This window comes from Furipterus horrens, unplaced genomic scaffold, assembly GCF_987537825.1.
Source record: "Furipterus horrens unplaced genomic scaffold, mFurHor1.1.pri manual_scaffold_2, whole genome shotgun sequence".
In the NCBI taxonomy this organism is placed as follows: Eukaryota; Metazoa; Chordata; class Mammalia; order Chiroptera; family Furipteridae; genus Furipterus; species Furipterus horrens.
The window spans coordinates 185,548,825-185,568,649 of record NW_028327172.1 but is presented as its reverse complement, the minus strand read 5'-3'; the positions used below and the strand labels follow the sequence as shown (position 1 = coordinate 185,568,649).

General features: G+C 49.7%; 1 protein-coding gene across 1 annotated transcript in view; it reads left to right on the top strand.

The window, feature by feature from the left end:
• The first annotated feature begins 5,687 nt into the window (after window positions 1–5,687).
• Window positions 5,688–19,825, top strand: part of PDGFRA (platelet derived growth factor receptor alpha) — a 45,789-nt gene continuing 31,651 nt past the window's right edge. Inside the window, exons 1-5 of the mRNA XM_090266862.1 lie at window positions 5,688–5,836; window positions 15,151–15,211; window positions 16,703–17,020; window positions 18,307–18,567; window positions 19,672–19,802. Of these exons, the coding sequence (XP_090122988.1) occupies window positions 15,163–15,211; window positions 16,703–17,020; window positions 18,307–18,567; window positions 19,672–19,802 (759 nt within the window). The 5' untranslated portion in view covers window positions 5,688–5,836; window positions 15,151–15,162. The remainder of the gene's footprint in view (window positions 5,837–15,150; window positions 15,212–16,702; window positions 17,021–18,306; window positions 18,568–19,671; window positions 19,803–19,825) is intronic.

Sequence of the window (19,825 nt, the reverse complement as noted above, 5' to 3'; positions counted from 1 at the left end):
GTCTGCCTTCTCTAGACATCTTCTTCATAACAATCTTACAAAGAAATGAGTGTTGTTCCAATGGATGCTGTCTCAATACTCAGCAGTGAGACTGCAATGGGGGAAACCCAGGTGGCTAGACGAGAGTATTCTAGCAAATTCCCTGAAGGCAAGGACCATAGCCATTCTGCTTACTCCTATATCCCTAATGCCCAATATAGAGCCAGACACAAGGCAGATGCTCAATGAATGTTTTTTGAATCAATGGACGAACTCTCCAAAGCTGAGAAGAAATTCTGATTGGCATATGCCATACATTTTTGATGAATTAAAAAGTGGCAAAAGAAACGCTTCCAAAACTAAGATTAGGGGGAAGTCACGTTGGGGAGGGTGGCTACATGTGAGATGTATGCATGGGACACCTTGCCCTATCAAGTGAATTCTCTAGAAGTCAGAGTGTCTTGTGTGCAACCCTGCAAGACACCCAAGGGGTTCCGTGACTGGTCCTCACCTCAAGTTCTTCAAGGCTGAGGCCTCAGTTTTCCTAGCTTTCCTTCTTCCTGGGTTCATTACAGTCTCTGGTTAATATCACCAGGCCTGTCTTCTAATTTTCAGTTGCTTTTTCTGTTCCTTCCTTGCTTCACCTCCTTTGTCCTGCCTTCCTTCCTGGGCCTGTCTTTTGAGAGGGCCTGGGACATTGGGGAGTAGTACCTGGGCACTAAGATGCCCCTGCCCCACCCTTATGAAGTAGAAAATAAAACAGATTATGAGACAGAAAACTAGACAGACCTTCACCCAGCTCTTGCAGCCAGTCCAAGGGAACTAGAGATGAATGCGACAGTGACCATGCCCGTGGAAAAGCCTGAAGGACAAGAAAGAAAATTTATTAGCTTCTTCCCGGACTTCATATACATTATCTCCTTTAATCTTCATAACAATCCAGACATTATGCCTATTCATACAGATGAGGAGACTGAGGCCCAGAGAAATGAGCTGTCTTCATCAGATCACACAGTAACTGGAACCAGGGCATGGTTAGGCAGATCCTGGCACTGCTACATGCATATTGCTTAACCAGCTGGTTTTGTTTGCTCCTTTATTAAATGAGGATAATCACGCACAAACCAGAGGGTTGTCTTGAGGATTAAATAAAATAATACACTGATTAAATAATATGGCTCATATTCAAATGTATATACTCTAATTAGTGTAATTGTGGAACCCAGGTTCCACTGGCTAACTGACTTTCCACTTCACAATGCCTCTCTGGGGAAAGATTTTTTTTTTTTTTTTAAATCACAGGGCTCTGCTGTACTTGTACTCCTGGGGCTTCCAGAGCAGCGGTCCCCCTGGGGCTTCCAGAGCTGTGGTCCCCAACCTTTTTTGGCACCAGGGACCAGGTTTCGTGGAAGACAGTTTTTCCAAGGTCTGGAATGGGTGGCATGGTTTCGGGGTGATTCTAGCACATTACATTCAAGCTCACCTCCTGCTGTGCCGCCCAGTTCCTAACAGTCCCAGACCAGTACCAGTCTGCAGCTGGGGAGGTTGGGGACCCCTGTCCTAGAGGACAAGGCCCTTTCTTCAGTCAGGCTGACCTAAACAGAGCCTGCCCCCTCCTTCTCCTCCCAAGTCACAGCTGTGCTGGAAAGCTGGATGGCTGAGGCCCCTAATAGAGAGCAGACCTCCCATCTCCTCAGTCCCTCCCCCTCCCCTCACAATGGTTTTCAAATTAAAAGTACGAAACTAAGCGCTAAGGCCTAAAGTGGAGAGGGGAGTAGGAGACACAAAAATGCTAAGGAAGTGGGGCTCCCTCCGTAGGAAGAGGGCATCAAAAATCCGGATCCAGATCCACATCTTTCCCACCACCGAGGAGCACAGGCCCGTCTAGGCTGGTCGGGTCACAAACACAGCTCTGGCCCTCACTGAGGTCTGAAGGCAGGCTGTGGTGTTAGGGACCCCAGGAGAGGGTGCAGCTGCGCACTTATCCCAGGAAACTGGTTTCTGCTTCTCTCCGGAGACTAATCTCTAGCGAGAGAGCCCAAAGGAACCCAGGAGAGAGGTTGCACCCTTAGGTCTAGCCAGCAACTGGGAGAAGAAGAAGTATGCGAGGATGTCTGGAGAGAGAACCATCCCCCCAAGTTACACACGCCAGTGGAGACCTTTTTGGAGAACTCTTCCTCCTCCTTTTCCAAGACTTGAGCGTCTCTGAATTCTGAGTCTGTAAAGAGGCTCAGAGCAGACTTCCAAGCCTCAGCCGGTTCAGACCCCAGGCAAGGGCAGGGACCCATCATCTGCGCGCCACATCCACACGCCTCCTCGAGTCTTCCCTACGAAGGGTCCCTTCGCTGGGCCCAGGGAGGCGGTTCGAAGGCAAGAATTGAAGGGGTTGGGGGAAGGGGTAAGTAGGGCCGTTTTCTTTGGTAAAGCCCCAAATGGTCCTTTATTTTCAAATCAGGAAGCTAGAAATGTGTCCCCACCCCACCAAAAATCGCAAGTTTGTTTACATGTGATGTTCACAACTAACGGCTTTGACAACAGCTACACCCCTAGGTCTTCTAAGGCAAAAGGACCCTAAGTATTCTCCGAGACAAGTCGAATTGGGGGGTGGGGCTGACAGCCGAGGAGGAGGAGGGTAGAAACAAAAAGCCAGCTCAGCGGGAAACGCCCACGAAAGCCGTAGGTGTGACGCCCGGAGCTGCAGCCAGGCTACCACGGGGCGGGGACGAAAGAGCTAGTCTGGGAGGCAGGGCGGGGGAGATTTTGTTTTTGTTTCAGTGACCATTTTGATTTGGTTGTAAGAAGTTTGCGGGTGCCTTCTTTTTGATGGCTGGCTCCACTGCAGTTTTATTTTATACGCTTGCATCCAATTTCATGTGGCCTCAGGGCCTAGACGTGCGAGGCCGCGCCAGCCGCGCCGCTTTCCCCAAACTTCCCCGTCCGGCTCAGCCCCCGAGTCTGGCCCAGAGGGTCGCAGCTGCCCCCTCACTCCCAGTTTGGGGAGAAAACCCTCCTTAATCCCACGATTATTTCTCAAGGAAAAAACACAAGGGGTTGAACACCGAAATCCAGGTGCGGGCTGGGACCTTCGCCCAGCTGCGCAGGCCCCGAGGGTCAATCCTCGGGGCGCACAGGGCGGCCTGGTACCCCACGGTGCCGTGGGCAGAAGCCGAGGAAGAAAAGACCCCGTAGTCCACATTGGCCAGGCGCCGCCTCTTGCCGGCTGCGGCTCCAGGACCACCCAGGACCCCCAGCGTCCGGGGAACAATCTGGAAGGATCTTAGAACAACACCCGCAGAACGCAGCCAGGCCCGCCTCACCTCCCCACCCCCTCCCCCACGCCCGGCCGACCGCCGGCGCAGACCCGGCCTCTCCCCGAGCCTCGGAGCAGCCGAGGAGAGCGGACGGCTGGATTCAAACCCGCCTATGAGCAATGGGAGGGGCGTGCGAGTGGGGGCTGTTGGACAGGACTCGCTTTAAGGAACGAACCGCCCCTCTCCGTGGGCCTTCAGCCCGGAGATCGCTCCCGACCACTGGGTTTATTTTGATTTTGCAAGGAAGGCAGATGTTGACCTCTCTGCATCTTTGCACGGCCCAGACTCGGCGACATCTTCCCCCAACCATTTGTTTCCCTGCGCCACCCCCCACCGGTGCGCCATCCCAGGAGTCACCACCCCAGGCTTTTAAACCTTCTGGAATGTCACACATGGAAACCTTTAGCAAATGTTTGTTAATGATCATAACAAAGGCATCATTCAAATGAGACAGGTAATTACTACCAGAAGGACAACTGGGTGCTCACTTGCTCATCCACTCGCTTCTGCTTTAAACTCGCGAGGAGTTAGGGCCAGAAGACACCCCCTCCCCCACTCCGCCTTTTCGGGCATAAGCGCCTCCGAAATGAACTGTGAAGTTACTATTTGTGGGCGGGAGCACTGGGGTTCTGCGTTCAGGACACTGGTGCGACAGGGCTGGCACTATTCCGGTAGCAGAGCAGGCCTTCCTGGGTAGCTCCCTGACTCACCTTCTACCCTCTTGAGAAGTTGATATAAAAACCCAGATCTCAACTTGTCTTAATTGTCCGAAAGCCAGCACCCGCTTTTTCCTATTATTCCGCACACTTATTTTTATGGGGGTCGTTCGTCAGTTCTCGTTCGTTATCTACAAACATTACGGTATCCTGTTAGCATTCCGAACAAGGGTCTGTTCATATATTTGCTTTCAATGATTTCCTGAAGGAACATGTGGAAGTAATAGTGAGCAGTGCAGTCACCCGAACTGAAGATGCTCGAGAGGCGGGCGCGCAGAAGAGCTGGGGAATGGGGCCCCTGGCCCAGCCCCGGGCGTCCTCGCGAGCCTGACACCCCGGCAGCCGGTACCAGTTTAAGCACAGCACCCCTTGGAGTCCTTCTCTGTGACCCTCCTCTGCCCACTGTCCCTTGTCCACCCTCCTGATGGGGGAGAAGGTGATGGCTGGCCAACGTTCCAGTCTTAAGCTGGACCTGGGAATTCTGACCGTGGTGGGGTGAAGGTAAAGGACGACCCCCCAACCCTCGCAAGAGATTTCAAAATTGGAGTAGGCGGGGAGGTTAGTGCGCTCCCCTCCCCCGCCCTCGCTAGGAAGCCCCACAGCGCCCGGGTCTGGTTACTGGAGCGTCAGCGCCCCCTTTCTTTCGCGAGCAGGATCGTTCTTTTGCCTCGTGCCTTGGGAATAGGGGTTTGGGGCTCTGCTCTTAACCCTGTGGTGTAGGGGAAGGAGAGGGGTCCGATCCAGGCGGCGTCTCACCCGGGCGGCGAGAGGGAGCTCCGGGCGGGTCAGAATGAACCCTCCCCCTGAACGCGGAGCTGGCGGGCTCGTCGTGGAAGAGTCTCCGAACGCCCAAGCCCCAGCCTTTTAATGTATGTGATAGAAGCCGGGACAACCTCGCTCACATAAGCCCGAAAACAAAGCACAAGATAAGTGGCCCGTTAAAGGTCGTTCTGTCGGAGATCTTTCCAAACCTACACAGACGCTAGATTCTTTGCACTTTCTTCCAAACCCATTTTCAAAACAAACAAAAAAGAACTCTCCCCTCTCCCCCAACCCACCACCTTCGTATTGGGCTCAACAGTTTGTCTAATCTCGTTAAAGGATTAGCAACTACCCGGCACTTTTCCTAAAAGACCTCAGGTTCAAAACGACCCAGCCTCTTGGAGACCTCTCCCAAGGACCCTGTTTCTGTATGGCCTGGGAATTTCTGCAGAAAGCATACTTCTCGATTCCAGACTTATGTTCTCTCTGGGCATTAAGTACAATTTTACGTGTCATTTTTCTTCCTTTCGGAGAGGATACTAAGCAGCATAGCGGAGTAGGAAATACCCCCCCCCCCCAAATGAGGAGGTAAACTCATTCGGGAAATGATGGGCAGTTTGTTTTCAAGAACATCTTTCTCCGCAGAGCATCATCGCCTCCCCCTTCTCCCACCTCCACCCCATCTGGTCTGCTTCTCCCCCGCCCCCCAGTTGTTGTCGAAGTCTGGGGGTTGGGGCTGGACCCCTTGATTGCGTAAGAGCAACCGAGAAGGCACAATCTGAAGGTTGGGAGATTCAGAGCGCACAGAGTTCTTGGAAACTTTTATTTTGAAGAGGCCAAGGGGGTGGGGCTTCATTTCCTGACAGCTATTTACTTAGAGCAAATGATTAGTTTTAGAAGGATGGACTATAACATTGAATCAATTACAAAACGCGGTTTTTGAGCCCACTACAGTTGGAGCTAGAGGGAGAGAAACAGGAGGGGACTACAGGGGAAGACTGCAGGCCGTGGACACACTTTTTACTGCATATGTAGGATTTTCATTTCGAATTAACATAAGAGGAGAAGGTAAGGGAGAAGAAAAAAAAAATTTGTTTCTAAGAGAAGTCCCTGTCAGGCCTGTTGGGCTAGAAGAAGTAAAGTAACTTCACTCAACTTTGGGCAATAAGGAGAAAACAAAATTGGAGTTGAATTTCAGTGGAGTGTCCAGAAAGTAATTTATTTTGAATAAATTTCACTTGGAGGGAAGATAACCGTAGAGTTCGAAAGTCTAGGGATTAAAAAAGAAAACATTTTCCAGACCTATTTTTAAAAGCAGTGTTTTTCTAACAACTCTATGGTCTCCCAAAGAAATTGTTTAGGCTCACATTTTTGAGGTTTCTTTTGGGGTTAGGGTGGAATTAGTGTATACTAGAAGTAGCACCAAGTAATGCTGTGAGTGGGAGCAGAGGTGTTTGCCCTCTTTTTGGCAGTAGGTCCTGGAAGGCGACAGGTTTTTAATGAGTATTTTTCATTCCTTGTTCGCGGTTTGGCGGGACAAAGTTGTCGCCGGTGGCACGGAGCGCTGCTGAAACACCGGCGGAGGTGGGGAGAGAAGAGCGCCAAGTGGGGCGCGGGAGGGTTGCAGGGAGGATTGGAGTGAAGGGCTCGGCTGGAGGAGACCGGACCTCGGGTGCCCGCTGGGTACAATCGGCGCCGGCCCAGGACGCATAATTACTGGACGGCGCAGCGCCGGCTGCGAACCGCGGCCAGATTTCAGCGCAACCGTGGCAGCTGCAAGACAAGCAGAGGGGACTCGAACTGGCGAGGATTTTGGGAGCTCTCCTGCGATTTGTGGGATCAGTGAAGTGTGAGGGAGAGGGGGCGCCAGCCCCGCAATGCGCTCGGGTTGCGCGTCCTAGTGTGGGGGCGACGGCGGCGCGGGCGGGCGGGCAGGCGGTCTGGAGTAATGACAAACACATTTGGCCCCGAGTGAAGAAGTCGTAGTCGCCTCGCATTCCAGCAACTGGGATTTGAGGAATTTCGAACAGTGCTCGAAGGGGCCCTCTTTTGCGCTGTGCTCCCCACCACTACCCGTCTTGGCGCGCCCCCTTCCTCGGTGGAGCCGTTTTTGCAAAGCCCGGAGCTCTGCTGCTGCCATTCCGGGCCACAGCAAGGAAAGAAGGAAGGTCGCCAGAAAAGTGCCCAACTTCTCTAGGGGAAGTTAGGGATGACTTGGAACGGAAAAACTTGGTTCCAGGTAAGACAGAAAGAGGGAGGGGAACCATCTTCACCACCCGCCTCCGGTTACCGAAGCCCCGGACCTCCCTCGCATGGCCCATTTCTGCGCGGGGATGCGTGGCACTTGCCGCCTGCACTAGACCTGTGCTGCTTCATCTTCTCCAGAGCCCAGTCTCTATTCTGCTGTCTGCACGGGCCTCCCTGCACCCTGCTCCTTGTGGAGCGGTCTCCTTGCGCCCCTCCTTTCCCTGTCGTCTATCCCCATGGAAATCGGCTTTTCTGTTTACACATGAGGTTAATTTTTCCCCGCAGCGCAAGGGGAGCGGGCGACGTTCATTTGGCTTGGAAACAACTGGGAACAGCGGTTCTGTTTGGAAAGGGTGGTCACGGCCAGCTCAGAGCGAGAGGGGGTGTGGCCCGGCCCGAGTACAGTTGCCTGAGAGGGCCTGGAGTCCAGGCTGCCTGGCCAGGTGTGCAGGAGCTGCCAATGGCCTTACCAAACCTCTCGGCCGGGAAGGAAGTTCTGGGCTGTCTGTCTGTTGTCCGTCTGTCCCGCAGCTGTAGCGTCCGTCCTGCACTTTGCTCCCGCAGCCCCACGAAGACATTAGGATGTATAGAAAAAGTGTCTGGAAGAACTTGTCACTCACCTCTGAGAGTGAGAGGCAAATCCAGGCTGGAGGGGGAGCGTGAATGGCCCTTATCAGGTCCGGGTGCCCCGAGCCTGGCCAGGCTGCCTGGAAAAGCTTGGGGCTGGGCGGTGTGGGAAATGGCTTTTTGGCTCCACAGCCTAATTGCTCAATGTTTTGGATCGCCTCACCGCGGTCGCTCCCCACCAGAACTAGGCAGCTTTTTAAAACAGGAAGAGAGGTCTAGGGCAAATGGGCGCGACAATCATCCGCGCAGCTCCCCGTACTAACACCCGGGAGCCCCGCGAGCCCCACGGGCCGCTGGAGGGCAGGAAGAAGCGCCCCGGGCGTGCGCACTTCTGCTGCCGCGTTGGCTCTGTTTTTTACACCCCACCCCCCATCCGACCCACCAGGTTTCTGGTGCTGCTGCTTTGCATCCCTTTCCTCTTTTCCAGCCCCCTTGGCTTCCTCTTTTCTAGTCTTCACGATAACCAGGGCTGGCCCTTCCTCCGCTCCCCGACAAGCGAAGGCCAGACAAGCCTTGCTTTGACACCCTGGTCAGTCCTTCCTTCGCGGCTCTTGTAAGTCTTGCTTTTCGTTTGACCCAAATGTATCTGGACTCCAGAATCGAGGTCCTGAGAGCGAGGGGGAGGCAGAAGGAGGAGGTAGGGTGAGGGGAGGGGGAGGAGACACTGATAAGGAACCCGTGGCAGACCCTCTGTGCTTCCACTAGCCTTATATAGACCAAGAAGGACCCTAAGCAGAGCCCAGCTCCCGGCTCTCGGCCCCAAGTCCGCTTTCCTCCCGGGGCGCGGGCTAGGGAGGGGTGGAAGGGGAGGGGCATCGGGCTAAGCTTTCCAGCTGCAAACGCGTCTGGCGCCGAGGCGGGCGGGTTTTGTGCCTCCTGGGGACCGTCCGTGGGCGGCGCGCAGCGCTGGGACGCGTCCTGGGGACTCGGTGGTCAGCGCCTTCCCGCAGACTCCAGCGGTGGGAGGTACTCATCTGGCCTCCAAGGAGCTGCGAGACGGTTACATGTTGATGATGGAAAAGTAGCGATTCTGGTGAAAGAGTTAAAATCCTGCTATGTGACCGAAAGGTGTGGCTCTCCGCGTCTATCGCGTCTGGTTTCGCGGGGTCCGCGAGCAGCATCAGCTGTCGGGGCGATGCAGGGTGGTCTTGCGGGCCCGCCTCCCCTGTCCCCTCCCCCCGCATGGGATGCAGGGCAAGGGGCAAATTGCTTTCTCCCACTGCGTTCTAGTCTGGTCTCGGCTAGTGCTAGTCTTTTGCTGAATTTGCTCACTGGCATTTCCTTTTGTTTAAAACTGAATAGTGAGCCAGGGATCGGTTAGAAGTACAACGGAGGGGGATACAGAAAACCTCGGCCTTGGGGCACTTCCTTCTCTTCTTACTGCCACCTCCCTTCCCTGCGAAAACGGAGCGAGAGGTGTAGGCGGGCGCGAGTGTGCGCTGGGCAGCCGCGGCACAGGAGAGCGTCTGGCAAGGGGTTACTGGTGGAGGCTCAGTTCGTAAAAGCGGAGGGGGCGCAGTGTCGGACCTATTGCTGGGGCCTTCACCGCGAGCAGCTGCTCCCGCCCATGTCGCTTTCGAGCCCATAGGAGGCGCTGGCGGGCGACTGTAACCCTAAACCCCCGGTTCCTTTCTTTCCACCCCTCCCAGCCCCACTCCCTCCACCCGGTCCGGCCGCCTCTCAGGTCTCAACCAAAAACAATGCAAACGCCAAGCGTCTTGCTTGGGGCGCAGCGGCGGCTGCAGCGCTGAGGCCAGGAGCGCGGCGGGCGAGGGCGCAGAAACCCGGATAGTACGGTCGTCCCCATCGTCCTCCGGGTGTCCGAGCCGCGGAGGGCGTGGAGGAAGGGAGTGAAAGAGGCCCTGTAAGTGTGGGTGTGGCGGGGCAGGGGGCCGGACGGTGTTAGCGTAGAACGTCCCAGGCGAAGGTGGGCGAGCCGCGGTCCGGGCTGTGCTGTCGGGGGACCTGGAGCTGGAGCGGCCGAAGGGAGCTGGCAAACCAGAGGGTAAGATTTGCGGGGCTGCTGCGCCCTCTAGCGGGCCCCCAGAGTGCGGTCCAACCTTCCGCAAGCCTCCCGCGTCGGAACGTCGGGCTGAGACTAAGGGGGCACCCGCAAAGACTAACCCGGGTCGCTTTTTCTCCTGGAGGCCTCCAATAGACGCCTCGCAGGCACTGGTTCGGTCTGGGAGGCGCTGGCTGGGCGGTAGGGAGTGGAGGTATCCGGGTTTGGGGGTGAGGATGGGGCGTCGTAATAATTAAATGTGGGAGAAGCGGAGGCTGGAGGGTCCCCTGCACTCATGGTGGGTAGGGGGGACTAGTCCCCGACTTTCTTTTTTCAGCCCCTTTCGAACTTTCCTGTTGCGTAGGCGGCTCGTTACTGTTTGTTTCACGACCGCCGCGCAATCGTGTAAAGGGGAATAGTCGTTTCCAATCAGTCTGCGATTCCCGGGCCGCGCGGCTGTCGCGGACCCCGCCCGGAGGGATTAGGAAGGGTGACAATGACATGCTAACATTGGGCCGCGCGGGGCCGGCCACGGCGTCGCGGCCCCAACCCCGTGCGGCCCAGGTGTCCTCCCTCCTCGAGTGGGCGGAAACTTCCAGATGCTAAGAGCGTTGGCTAAACCCAAATCCTGAACCTCTCAGTCTCCTCTCGAGGGGCTTTTCCTGCTGAACTTTTGAGGCCTGGGATGGCAGCGTCGTTTCCCTATTGCCCCTGCTCGGTGGCAAGTCCCCTGAATTCTTCCGGCCCCGCGGAGAGTTTTAGAGGCAGTTTCCAATTTCCTGCTTCTATTCTTCGGGCTTTGGAAGGCTAAGATATCTAAAAGTACAATCTAAGAAAGGAAGAGGTTGAAAATTAAGATTTGGGACATTTTAGCACAGAATTTGTAGGGGCGTCTGCGTCTCCAGGAACGCCTGGATGCATGTCCTTGGACCAACAGTGCCATCTGCTGGTCATACTCGAGAACTGCAGTGCCTCTGAGGAAATGGGCTTCGCGGAGATTCTAATAAGCAAGTCCAGGCATTGGTAAGACGCATTTTTCCCTTCGGGTAGGACCAAGTGAAAGATGAGTGATAATCTTTTCCTATAAACCTGAAAGAATCATTGGGAGATCAGTATTTTTTGGGGGGTGGGGTGGGGGTGGTTTGGTTGTTAATTCTTGGCATAACCCTGGTGTCCCAGGTTTGGTGATCCTGAGCACAAGGGTACCACAAGCTGCTACACTTAAGGCCGTCCCATTAGGAGTCACACCAGTTTGGTTGCAATCGAAAGGAACTGTCATGTTAGTCTCCATGGTTAACTATCTGATGCAGGGAGGGCAGAAAAGTTTGTGAAGGCACGTTGTCCCATAAAATGCTTCCATGTAGAAATACTCGAGCCCCCACCCACCAATGGAATGTCTAATGGAGCTCAGGGAGATCAGAACAACAAAACGCGCTCTGCTGGGATATAGATCCTGGTCAACACACCCTCCCTGAAGTTACCACCAGTGTAGACAGGCACTTGGATTGCCTGGACTGAAGTTATGAGACTGAGTAGAACATTTGTCACAGGGGAAAAAAACAGGATATGTAATTTTCACAGTGAGAATTAACCTAGGAGAGTTGAAATTAACTAAACCTCGGAAATCTGAATCTTGAAGTCGTCAGTGGCTTTTGGGACTGCAAGAGTGTCTCCTGTGGCCTTTAATCAGGCCAGGGTGGGGCGAAACTCCATATTCATGGGCTCTGCCGTGGGTGCATCATGCAGTGGGTGACCAGGAAGCTAGCTCTGTGGCTTGATGAGAAGAGTGCTGCCCTCTTACTTCTGGAAATAGGGCCTTTGCATGGCTTGCTCTGTTTACTCTTTAGCTTAGCATGTTGTCATTGGGTATGGAGCCACACTCATGGGCTCTTCACGTCCGTTTGCAGGACGAGATGCCAACCTGTTAAAGAGAAAGAATGATGACTGCCAAAAGATACGTTTTTCTGTTTATGGGACTGCATATTGGCTCAACTTAAAATAGTGTGGATTGCTACGCCAGGCCTGGGCAGAGACTGAGTTCAGATCAGCTTCTTCCCCGGGCAGATGCAAGTCACTCCTGACATCCCTCTCATCGAAAACAGCTGAGGAGCCTGCAGACAAAAGGAGTCAATGTGAAAACCAATAGCGGTAGTTTCCAAAGCAATTAAACCCTATAATTGAATCTTTACAATATTGTAGTAAGGCAAGCTAGCAAGTCAGGTGCAATTATCCCTGGTGTACAGAAGAAGAGACTGAGGTTCAGAGAGACGAAGTAAGTGTCAGATATGGGGTCAGAGCCTAGCCCAGTGTGATTCTATCAAATCTAAGAGGAGGAATGAGAAAGAAAAGGGGGCGGGCATTGTGGGGAGGAGCACAAGTCTTTGCCTGAAATTGAACGTTTCCCTAACTTGTGGCAAATGTTTTTGAGTTGTGATTATAGAGGATGGAAACTGAAGTCCAACATGTAGTTGGCATGAGACACGATTATGATTTTTTTAAAAAAGCTTTGGATGAAAAGTATTGTTTCTCCTCACAAAGTGATTTATTCTTGCTGACTCATAATGTGCCATGTTTCTCTGAATTTGTAATGTCAGTCAGTCATATTTGCACATCTGACTTTTGGATGAGCTTCAGGAGAGGGGTTACTGATTAAGGATGAGCTCTTACACACGGAGCAGAAAAGCTCCAGATATAGCAAGTCTCCTGGAGATTGTCCTTACAGGGCCACTAGGAAGGGAAGCTTCCATTCCCTCTGGTTGTTTCTCATTACCTCCTGGTAGGGCGAACACTGCTATTATTCACAAGTAAATGGATGGGTAATGACATGAAACTTAAATCTGCTTGGATTTCTAGCCAGGGAACCACTCTTACCAGAGGAGGGCATTTGAAATCTTCAGCAGACACATGTTGATTCTCCGTATTGGCATCATTATTGCTCATTCTGAGGTCCTGTTTTCATTGTCCACTTTGTATGTCTGTAAGTATCCTACCTGGCAGCGGGTCCACCATATCTGGATGCACAGAAGGAAATCTGGTGGGGTCTGGCTAGGGCAAAATGATGCTCAGAGCCCGCCCTGTCAAAGCGGCAAACCCCGCTCTTAAGCCAGGGAATGCTTTAAAGATGCGTTGTTGGCAAGCCCTGCTAAAGAAATACAGGATATAAATGTGATAAAACCCAAGACAGCAAGCTGGCTCTGGAGGGCTCCTTTGAAGTTGGCTAAGTGGATTATCAGTGGGAGGCTGATATATGTATGTACAAACATGCAAGTCCTTACTGCTAATTGAGGTAAATCAAGCTGGCTGGCTCTGGGGCCCACTGTGCCCATTACAGAAGAAGCGTGGAAACCCTGGACCCCGAGCACATGCCAGGGTCCTCAGGAGCCCTCAGCCAGCCAGCGCTGTGCAAATTGCATTCGGGTTCGCAGCACTGCAGTTGTGCTTCTCCCACTGTGGGGAGCAGAGAGGAAAAGCAGGGCCCCAGTGTGCAGTAGGAAATAGTTGGGAGTGGAGGAGGGGAACACAGAAGGCTGAAACATGGACCTGCCCCTGAGAGAGACCATATGGTGGATTGGAGAGAGTGTGGCTTTTGCATCATACAGAATTTTGTGTTAGAATCTTGGCTTTGTGACCAGCTGTGTGACTCCTGGCCATTTGCTAAACCTCTCTGAGCCTCAGTTGCCACTTATCTCGATCACAGGGTTGCTATTAACAAATACAACGTACACATGAAAACTCTGGCTTAGTGCTTCATGTTTAGTGGTTTCTCATTCCTACCTTGGAGAAAACAATGATCATTTTTTTCCCCTCTCCAACCTACCCCCTTCCCTGTTGCTGGCATTTCATCTTTCTTCCTCCTTCGTTTTCCTGGTATAATTCAATGAAGCAGAAATCTGATTTCTGCAAGTGGATCACCTTGCCACTTTAAAGCAAAAATTCATGATCAGGCACCACCAAAAATGACTAGGCTATTATCTCCTGGATCCTCTCCAATCACACACACACACACACACACACACACACACACACACACTCTGAAACCAAAAACAAACGACTAAAATAAACATTTTGTTTTTGATTTTTAGGCGGTTTAATTCAGGAATTGTGTACACACATCTTAGTTTCCAAAGTCAGTGATGGACCGGATTGTTAAGTACGATGATGTCATTCCAATGCATAAATTGGGTTTCAAGCCACTCAGGGACCCAAGTCAGCCTAGGCCGCCTCAGTGAAAACTTGGGTGCTCAGCACCACTGACGTCAGCAAGCCCATTTACAGTCCCTCTTTACTGCCTTCAGTAAGACCCCTTTATCAACCACTTTGAGTGGGAAGTGCAAGGGGCAATAAAATAAGGTGAGTGGGGGTGTGTGTGAAAACATGAAGATCAAGAAAAGAGCTTTTTAAGAGAGCTGACCAGATCAGGGCCCCTCTTTAATGGTTCTGTTTCTTAAATATTCTTTATCCTGTTTTCCTTCCTTCCTTCTGCCCACTGCTTTCCCAGCTTGTGTCTTATGAACATTCAGTTTCCATCTCTCGCTCCATTGCTCTTGCCTTCCCTAGATTTTGTGGCCAGGCATCAGAGTCTAGAACTTGTTTTCTGTAGGCACTGTTACTATATTCACCTGAAAACGAAGCATGGGTCTCTCAGATTTTCTCCTGAGCTCTACTGCATCCCTTGAGATTGGAATTTAGTCACACTTTCCTCTCCTGTTTCTTTCCCCGTCTTTACTGATCTCCCTTCTGGGCCTGTGCGCTGGGCGTTCTGCGCCGTGTTCAGCTTGTCTGTGAGTGTAGCAGGTCCTGGGAGAACTGAAACTGGGAGCCAGGTCTGGCCTGGAGTGGGCCTCTGCATGACAAGGTGACATTGTCCTCTAAGTGACATTGCTTAGGGGGACTTTCAAAAACTCTAGATCTGAATGGTTCTCAGAGAATGAGATATTTGTTCTGGCCAAGAATCTTATCCTCCCTTGCCCGCTGCTCACCTCCTACTGTGCGGCCCGGTTCCTAACAGGCCACGGACCAGACCGCTATGGGTCCGTGGCCCAAGGACTGGGGACCGCTGTTGAAGAGGATGGGACCTCCATGTACTTTCTGTAGTGAAACACAGCAAGTGGCAACCCATTTTGAGTAAAAACAGCTCAAGTTTGGAAAGTTGAGTAAATACATGTGTTTCTTTGTTTTTCATGTTCTTAAGTGAAATGGTGTAAAAGAAACAGTTCTCCTGGACACATTCCAAGACCATAAAGTGAAACATTTCGGAATTTGAAAACTGCATGGAATCCAAAGTGTTTCGGCTTCCAGTGGCTCCTGTCATGATCTTGGGGCCCTTTTAGGCTATTTGAGTCATTTTTCATGGCCTCTTACTATTTTAGCTGTGAATCTTACACTGGATGTTTTTTACTGAAATGATGCTGTTGACATTTTCCGTAGCCCAGAGCACAGAGAGAACTAGACTCATGGGTTGTTTCTATTGGCTAACATTGTTTCTGTTTGACTTTTGACTTTTCAGTTTTCCAGCGCTATGGGGACTTCCCATGTGGCACTCCTGGTCTTAGGCTGTCTCCTAGCAGGTATGGATCCTTTTGTTCTTGGGGTTTGTTATCCTGGGAGAAGTCTTGTTTTCTAAGTTCTGTGCTCCGGGGCATACACAGTCCAAAAGAGTGAAGAGAAGTAGAAAACTATAGGATGTTGTCTAGAGTGATCACAAACCCTCAGTTTCCTATTTCAAAAAGAATGTTCTCCTGGGGCAATTTTAGTATATGTCAATCCCAGTATTGACATATTGGTAGGAACAATAGTCTAAATTCACCCACTGCCCTCTTCCTTTGCCTGGAACATGGGCTTCCAGTAAAGATCGATTAGAGAACTTCAAGAATGTTTAAAAAAAAAAAAGGAAAATTCTCATCAAGGAAATGATACCTGTTGTAAGTCATACTTGTCTTAAGTGAAAGATGCTTAAATTGCTGGGAAATTATAGAACCACCTTCTCCAGCCATTTTTTTCTAAAGAATCTAATAGTATATTTGACTCTTGAGATTCTCACCAACCCTTTTTCACCAGGAGGATGCCATTGGAGCCATTTGTTGAAATATTTATTGGGCGTTTCTTAATTATCATCTAGATATTTATGAATTGCTGATGTTCACCATGAAACCAATAGTTTTTCTAGTCTGAAGCATTAACTCAAGCCTACTAGTGTCTTTAGGTTTGATCTATTTGGGTACTCTAGAATGGAGCAAGATCAGTGATTCAGTAGTTCTAAACTCCACTAACTATCATCTACAGAGTGGTAGGTGACTCAGATGTGCTTACGACTTCAATCTTAACAAGCTGCAGGAACTACAGTGGACACGTATTAAAGATGGGTGGGATCCTCACATCAGGCTCCAAGGGAGATTAGAAATCATTAATTAATAATTAACTCACAATGTATCTTCTATCAGTTTTAGACAGGGGACGCTAGACTGAAATTTCAGGTTCTAAGATAAACTTAGACTTTTTCACTCTTGGGATTTACTTACTATTTTTGAGTGAAAATCCACGTTGTCTCTCTTTGGTTTCCGGAAGGCATTAGAGAGAAGGCACGTCTGAGTGTGGTACGAAATGAAAGATGTGTAATTCTTGAGCACAGATATGCTTTGTGCTCGGTTCAGTGAGTCTGCCTGCCCCTGTTCTCCCCTTTCTTACTCAGGGAAACCTCTGCAGGGAATGTTGACAATAAAGAACCCATATGTGCTTGAGCCTATACCGTCTTGGGATATTTTATGGTAACACATAAGAGTCTGAAATATGGAATTGGAGTCAAATGTCCTCTATCCAAGTGTTTGGGGGGGTGAGTCTGGGGGGCTCGGTGCAGCTATTGAAGCCTTTGGAGCAATTGCTGCTCTGAGCAGATGCGGTGAATCTTATAATGGGGGGCCTTTTATGCGCATCTAGGCTAACGGATTTTTGTGTAGAAATGGTCATTGTTCATATAAGCGGCTACTGTTGCCTCTCTTGGTTCTCTGGGTGAAACGGTCCCTTCTAGCTGCATCCTATTCAGAGCCTGTTTCCTTTTCCAGGGCCGAGCCTCGTTTTCTGCCAGCTTTCATTACCCTCGATCCTCCCCAATGAAAATGAAAAGGTTGTGCAGCTGAATTCATCTTTCTCTCTGAGATGCTTTGGGGAGAGTGAAGTGTCCTGGCTGTACCCCACACCCGAGGACAAGAAGCCCAATGTGACAATCAGAAATGAGGAGAACAACAGTGGCCTCTTTGTGAAAGTGCTGGAAGTGGCCAGTGCCTCCGCAGCTCACACAGGACTGTATACTTGCTACTACAACCAAACGCAGACAGAAGAAAACGAGATTGAGGGCAGTCACATTTACATCTACGTGCCAGGTGAGCCAGCGGGGCCCCGGACTGCCCTTGACGTTGTCCTGTCTCTCCTGTATTCGCTCTTGGGGATTTAAAAGAATATAAAAGTAAAAACTATTGGAGAAAATTAGTAAAGTGCAGGCGGACACACAGAATTAAGTCGATTATTTGTAATGTTATTATCACGAAAGAATTTATTGTTAACGCTTTGGAATTGTAGTAAGTTTCAAAAATCATTTTCACGGTGGCATATCCTTTATTGGTATTATACAAAAAAATCTGAGATGTATTCATTTCTATTCAAGTTCCACGAACACTTATTGTACATTTCCTGCATGGCAGGCGTTGTGCTCTGTGTTGGGGACACAAATTAATTAGGTAGGCGCTATCTTGGAGTTGCTTATAGATCATTATAATAGTTTACAAATAAATAAGCTATTTCTCAAGTTCACTAGTACATGTATCTATCTACTCTTGATGAATCGGAAGGAATTTTTTTTCTTTTTAATTAAAATTTGAGGCATATCTCATAGTCATGATCTTATCTTCTGTCCTCTGAGAAGCAGATGCTAACTAAGATAGGAGGAGTGGGGTTAAGCATGCAAGGGTTTAATTAGGGAGAGGCCTGTGTGAGAAAATGGGAAGGGATCCCGCAGAGTCTGCTAGAGTTGTTTGCATGGTACGTGTGACCCTGAATGAAGGCGAGAGGGCGGGCAGGTGGGGAAGATGAATCCTAGACCTCTGTGGAAGGCCCTGCAGTCCTCCAGCCTAAGGAACCCCCCAGTTCCACATGGTCATTGGCTGAAAGCAGCCCCGGGGGGCGTGGCCTGGCTTGTGAGGGATTTCAGAGCTGACCCCTGCAGTTGGAGGAATGTGTGTGTGGTGGTTTCTCACTGCCACCACTCTGCTTGACTCGGCTTAGCCATGAGCCGACTATAGGGGGTAGGAATTTCAAACAGCATCTCCTAAGTTAAAAATTATGACTATTTTCTTTAGTTTTGAACAGAGTTGATTATTTTATGGTTCATTTTTTGTTGTTGTTTTTAGTAGTTTAAATTTTGATTTCAATTCCTGGCTAATATATGTATCAGCAGTATTTTTTATTAGGGTACAGGCAATTTTGCATTGTTCATATTTTAAAATCATCTTCTGGCTATTATGATGACTGTTATTGGGGTGACAGCTTCTGAACATATGTGTGAAGGTCAAATTTATACCTAGTAAGATTAGTGCCAATGGGATAATTTGTGTGTATGTGTGTGTGTGTGAAAGTAGTACCTAATGTGCTTTTCTTTCTTTCTAAACCACAGACCCAGATGTGGCCTTCGTACCCTTAGGAACAACAGATTATTTAGTCATCGTGGAGAACGATGATTTTGCCATCATACCTTGTCGCACGACCGACCCTCAGACGCCCGTAACTCTACTCAACAGGGATGAAGTGGTCCTCGCTGCCTATGACAGCAGACATGGCTTTAATGGAAGCTTCACTGGTGGACCCTATATCTGCGAGGCCATCGTCAGAGGGAAGAAGTTCCAGACCATTCCATTTAACATTTATGCTTTAAAAGGTAATTGTGCCCTCACCCTCCTTCTTTAAACAAAACGTACAGGCCTATGTTGTACACCTGAAACTAATATAATAAAGTATGTCAACTGTAATTGAAAAATAAGAAAAATTAAAAATTAAAATGTGCATGTAGTTTTTTTTTTTTTTTTTTAATAGTCCCTGGTGATGGAGATCCTGAATTCTGACTTGGGGATATAGGATCCCACCTTACCCATACAATGTTAGGCTGACCTTTGTGGCTATAGTAATATGAAGCTTAGCCTTACTGAAGGTAAAAGCTTTCTTACCCCTGTAAGATTTTATGTTTCATCAGCTGACTTCCAAATACTATAAGGAATTCTTTTATTGTATAAGCCTCTTACTGTGTTATTCACATTTCTGACTATAGAGGCTCTAAAAACACATACCTGGGGGGGGGGGGTTTGGACACCTAGATTAATTTTAGTAGCTAAAGAGAAGTGATTTTGATTTTGAGAAAAGCTTGTAGTTGTAGACTTCATTCCTTTGATGTGAGAGTTTAATGAGAATGGGAAAGTATAATACATGTTCATGTCAGCGACTGATTGAACACTTAACATGCAGGTCAGGCAGAAGCGAGAGTATGCCATTTAACTCTTACTAAGGGCTCGTTTTATGCCAGGCACTGTGCAAGGCTCTTGCAAAGTGCTGAGAATAACTGGGGAGCAGAGCAGGAGAGAGGGGAGAATGAATGATGGGGTAGGAGCTAAGTGCCTGGAGCAGTGCTGGTCAGTAAAGGCTGGTTGACTGAATGAATAAATGCACCAGAAAAGGTGACTGAAAAAGAGCACAGTGATGGTTAACCCAAATGCTTGGGAAGGTGGTGTTCTGTTTAACTGGAACTTATTCTTACTATTGTTATTATTTGTGTGTGTGTTATTTTGTATTATAATGACATGCCAAATTATGTATGCCAACTCAAAATCAAGGCTTCTGAGACTTTTCAAACTTTTGTCTTGATCAAAGTGGTTTGGAGGTTATTTTTTGTAATTTTCTTAAAAAAATAAAGTAAAACACCCCAAACCTTCTAAGATCCTAACTATACTACAGATATTTAGGTCCTTTTGTTTGTTCTTTTTCAAAATAGCAACATCAGAACTTGACCTAGAACTGGAAGCCCCTAAAACCGTCTATAAGTCGGGGGAAACAATTACGCTCACGTGCATCGTCTTTAACAACGAGGTGGTCGACTTTCAGTGGACTTACCCTGGAGCCATGGTAGGTGCCTTCGGGGCTCCTGG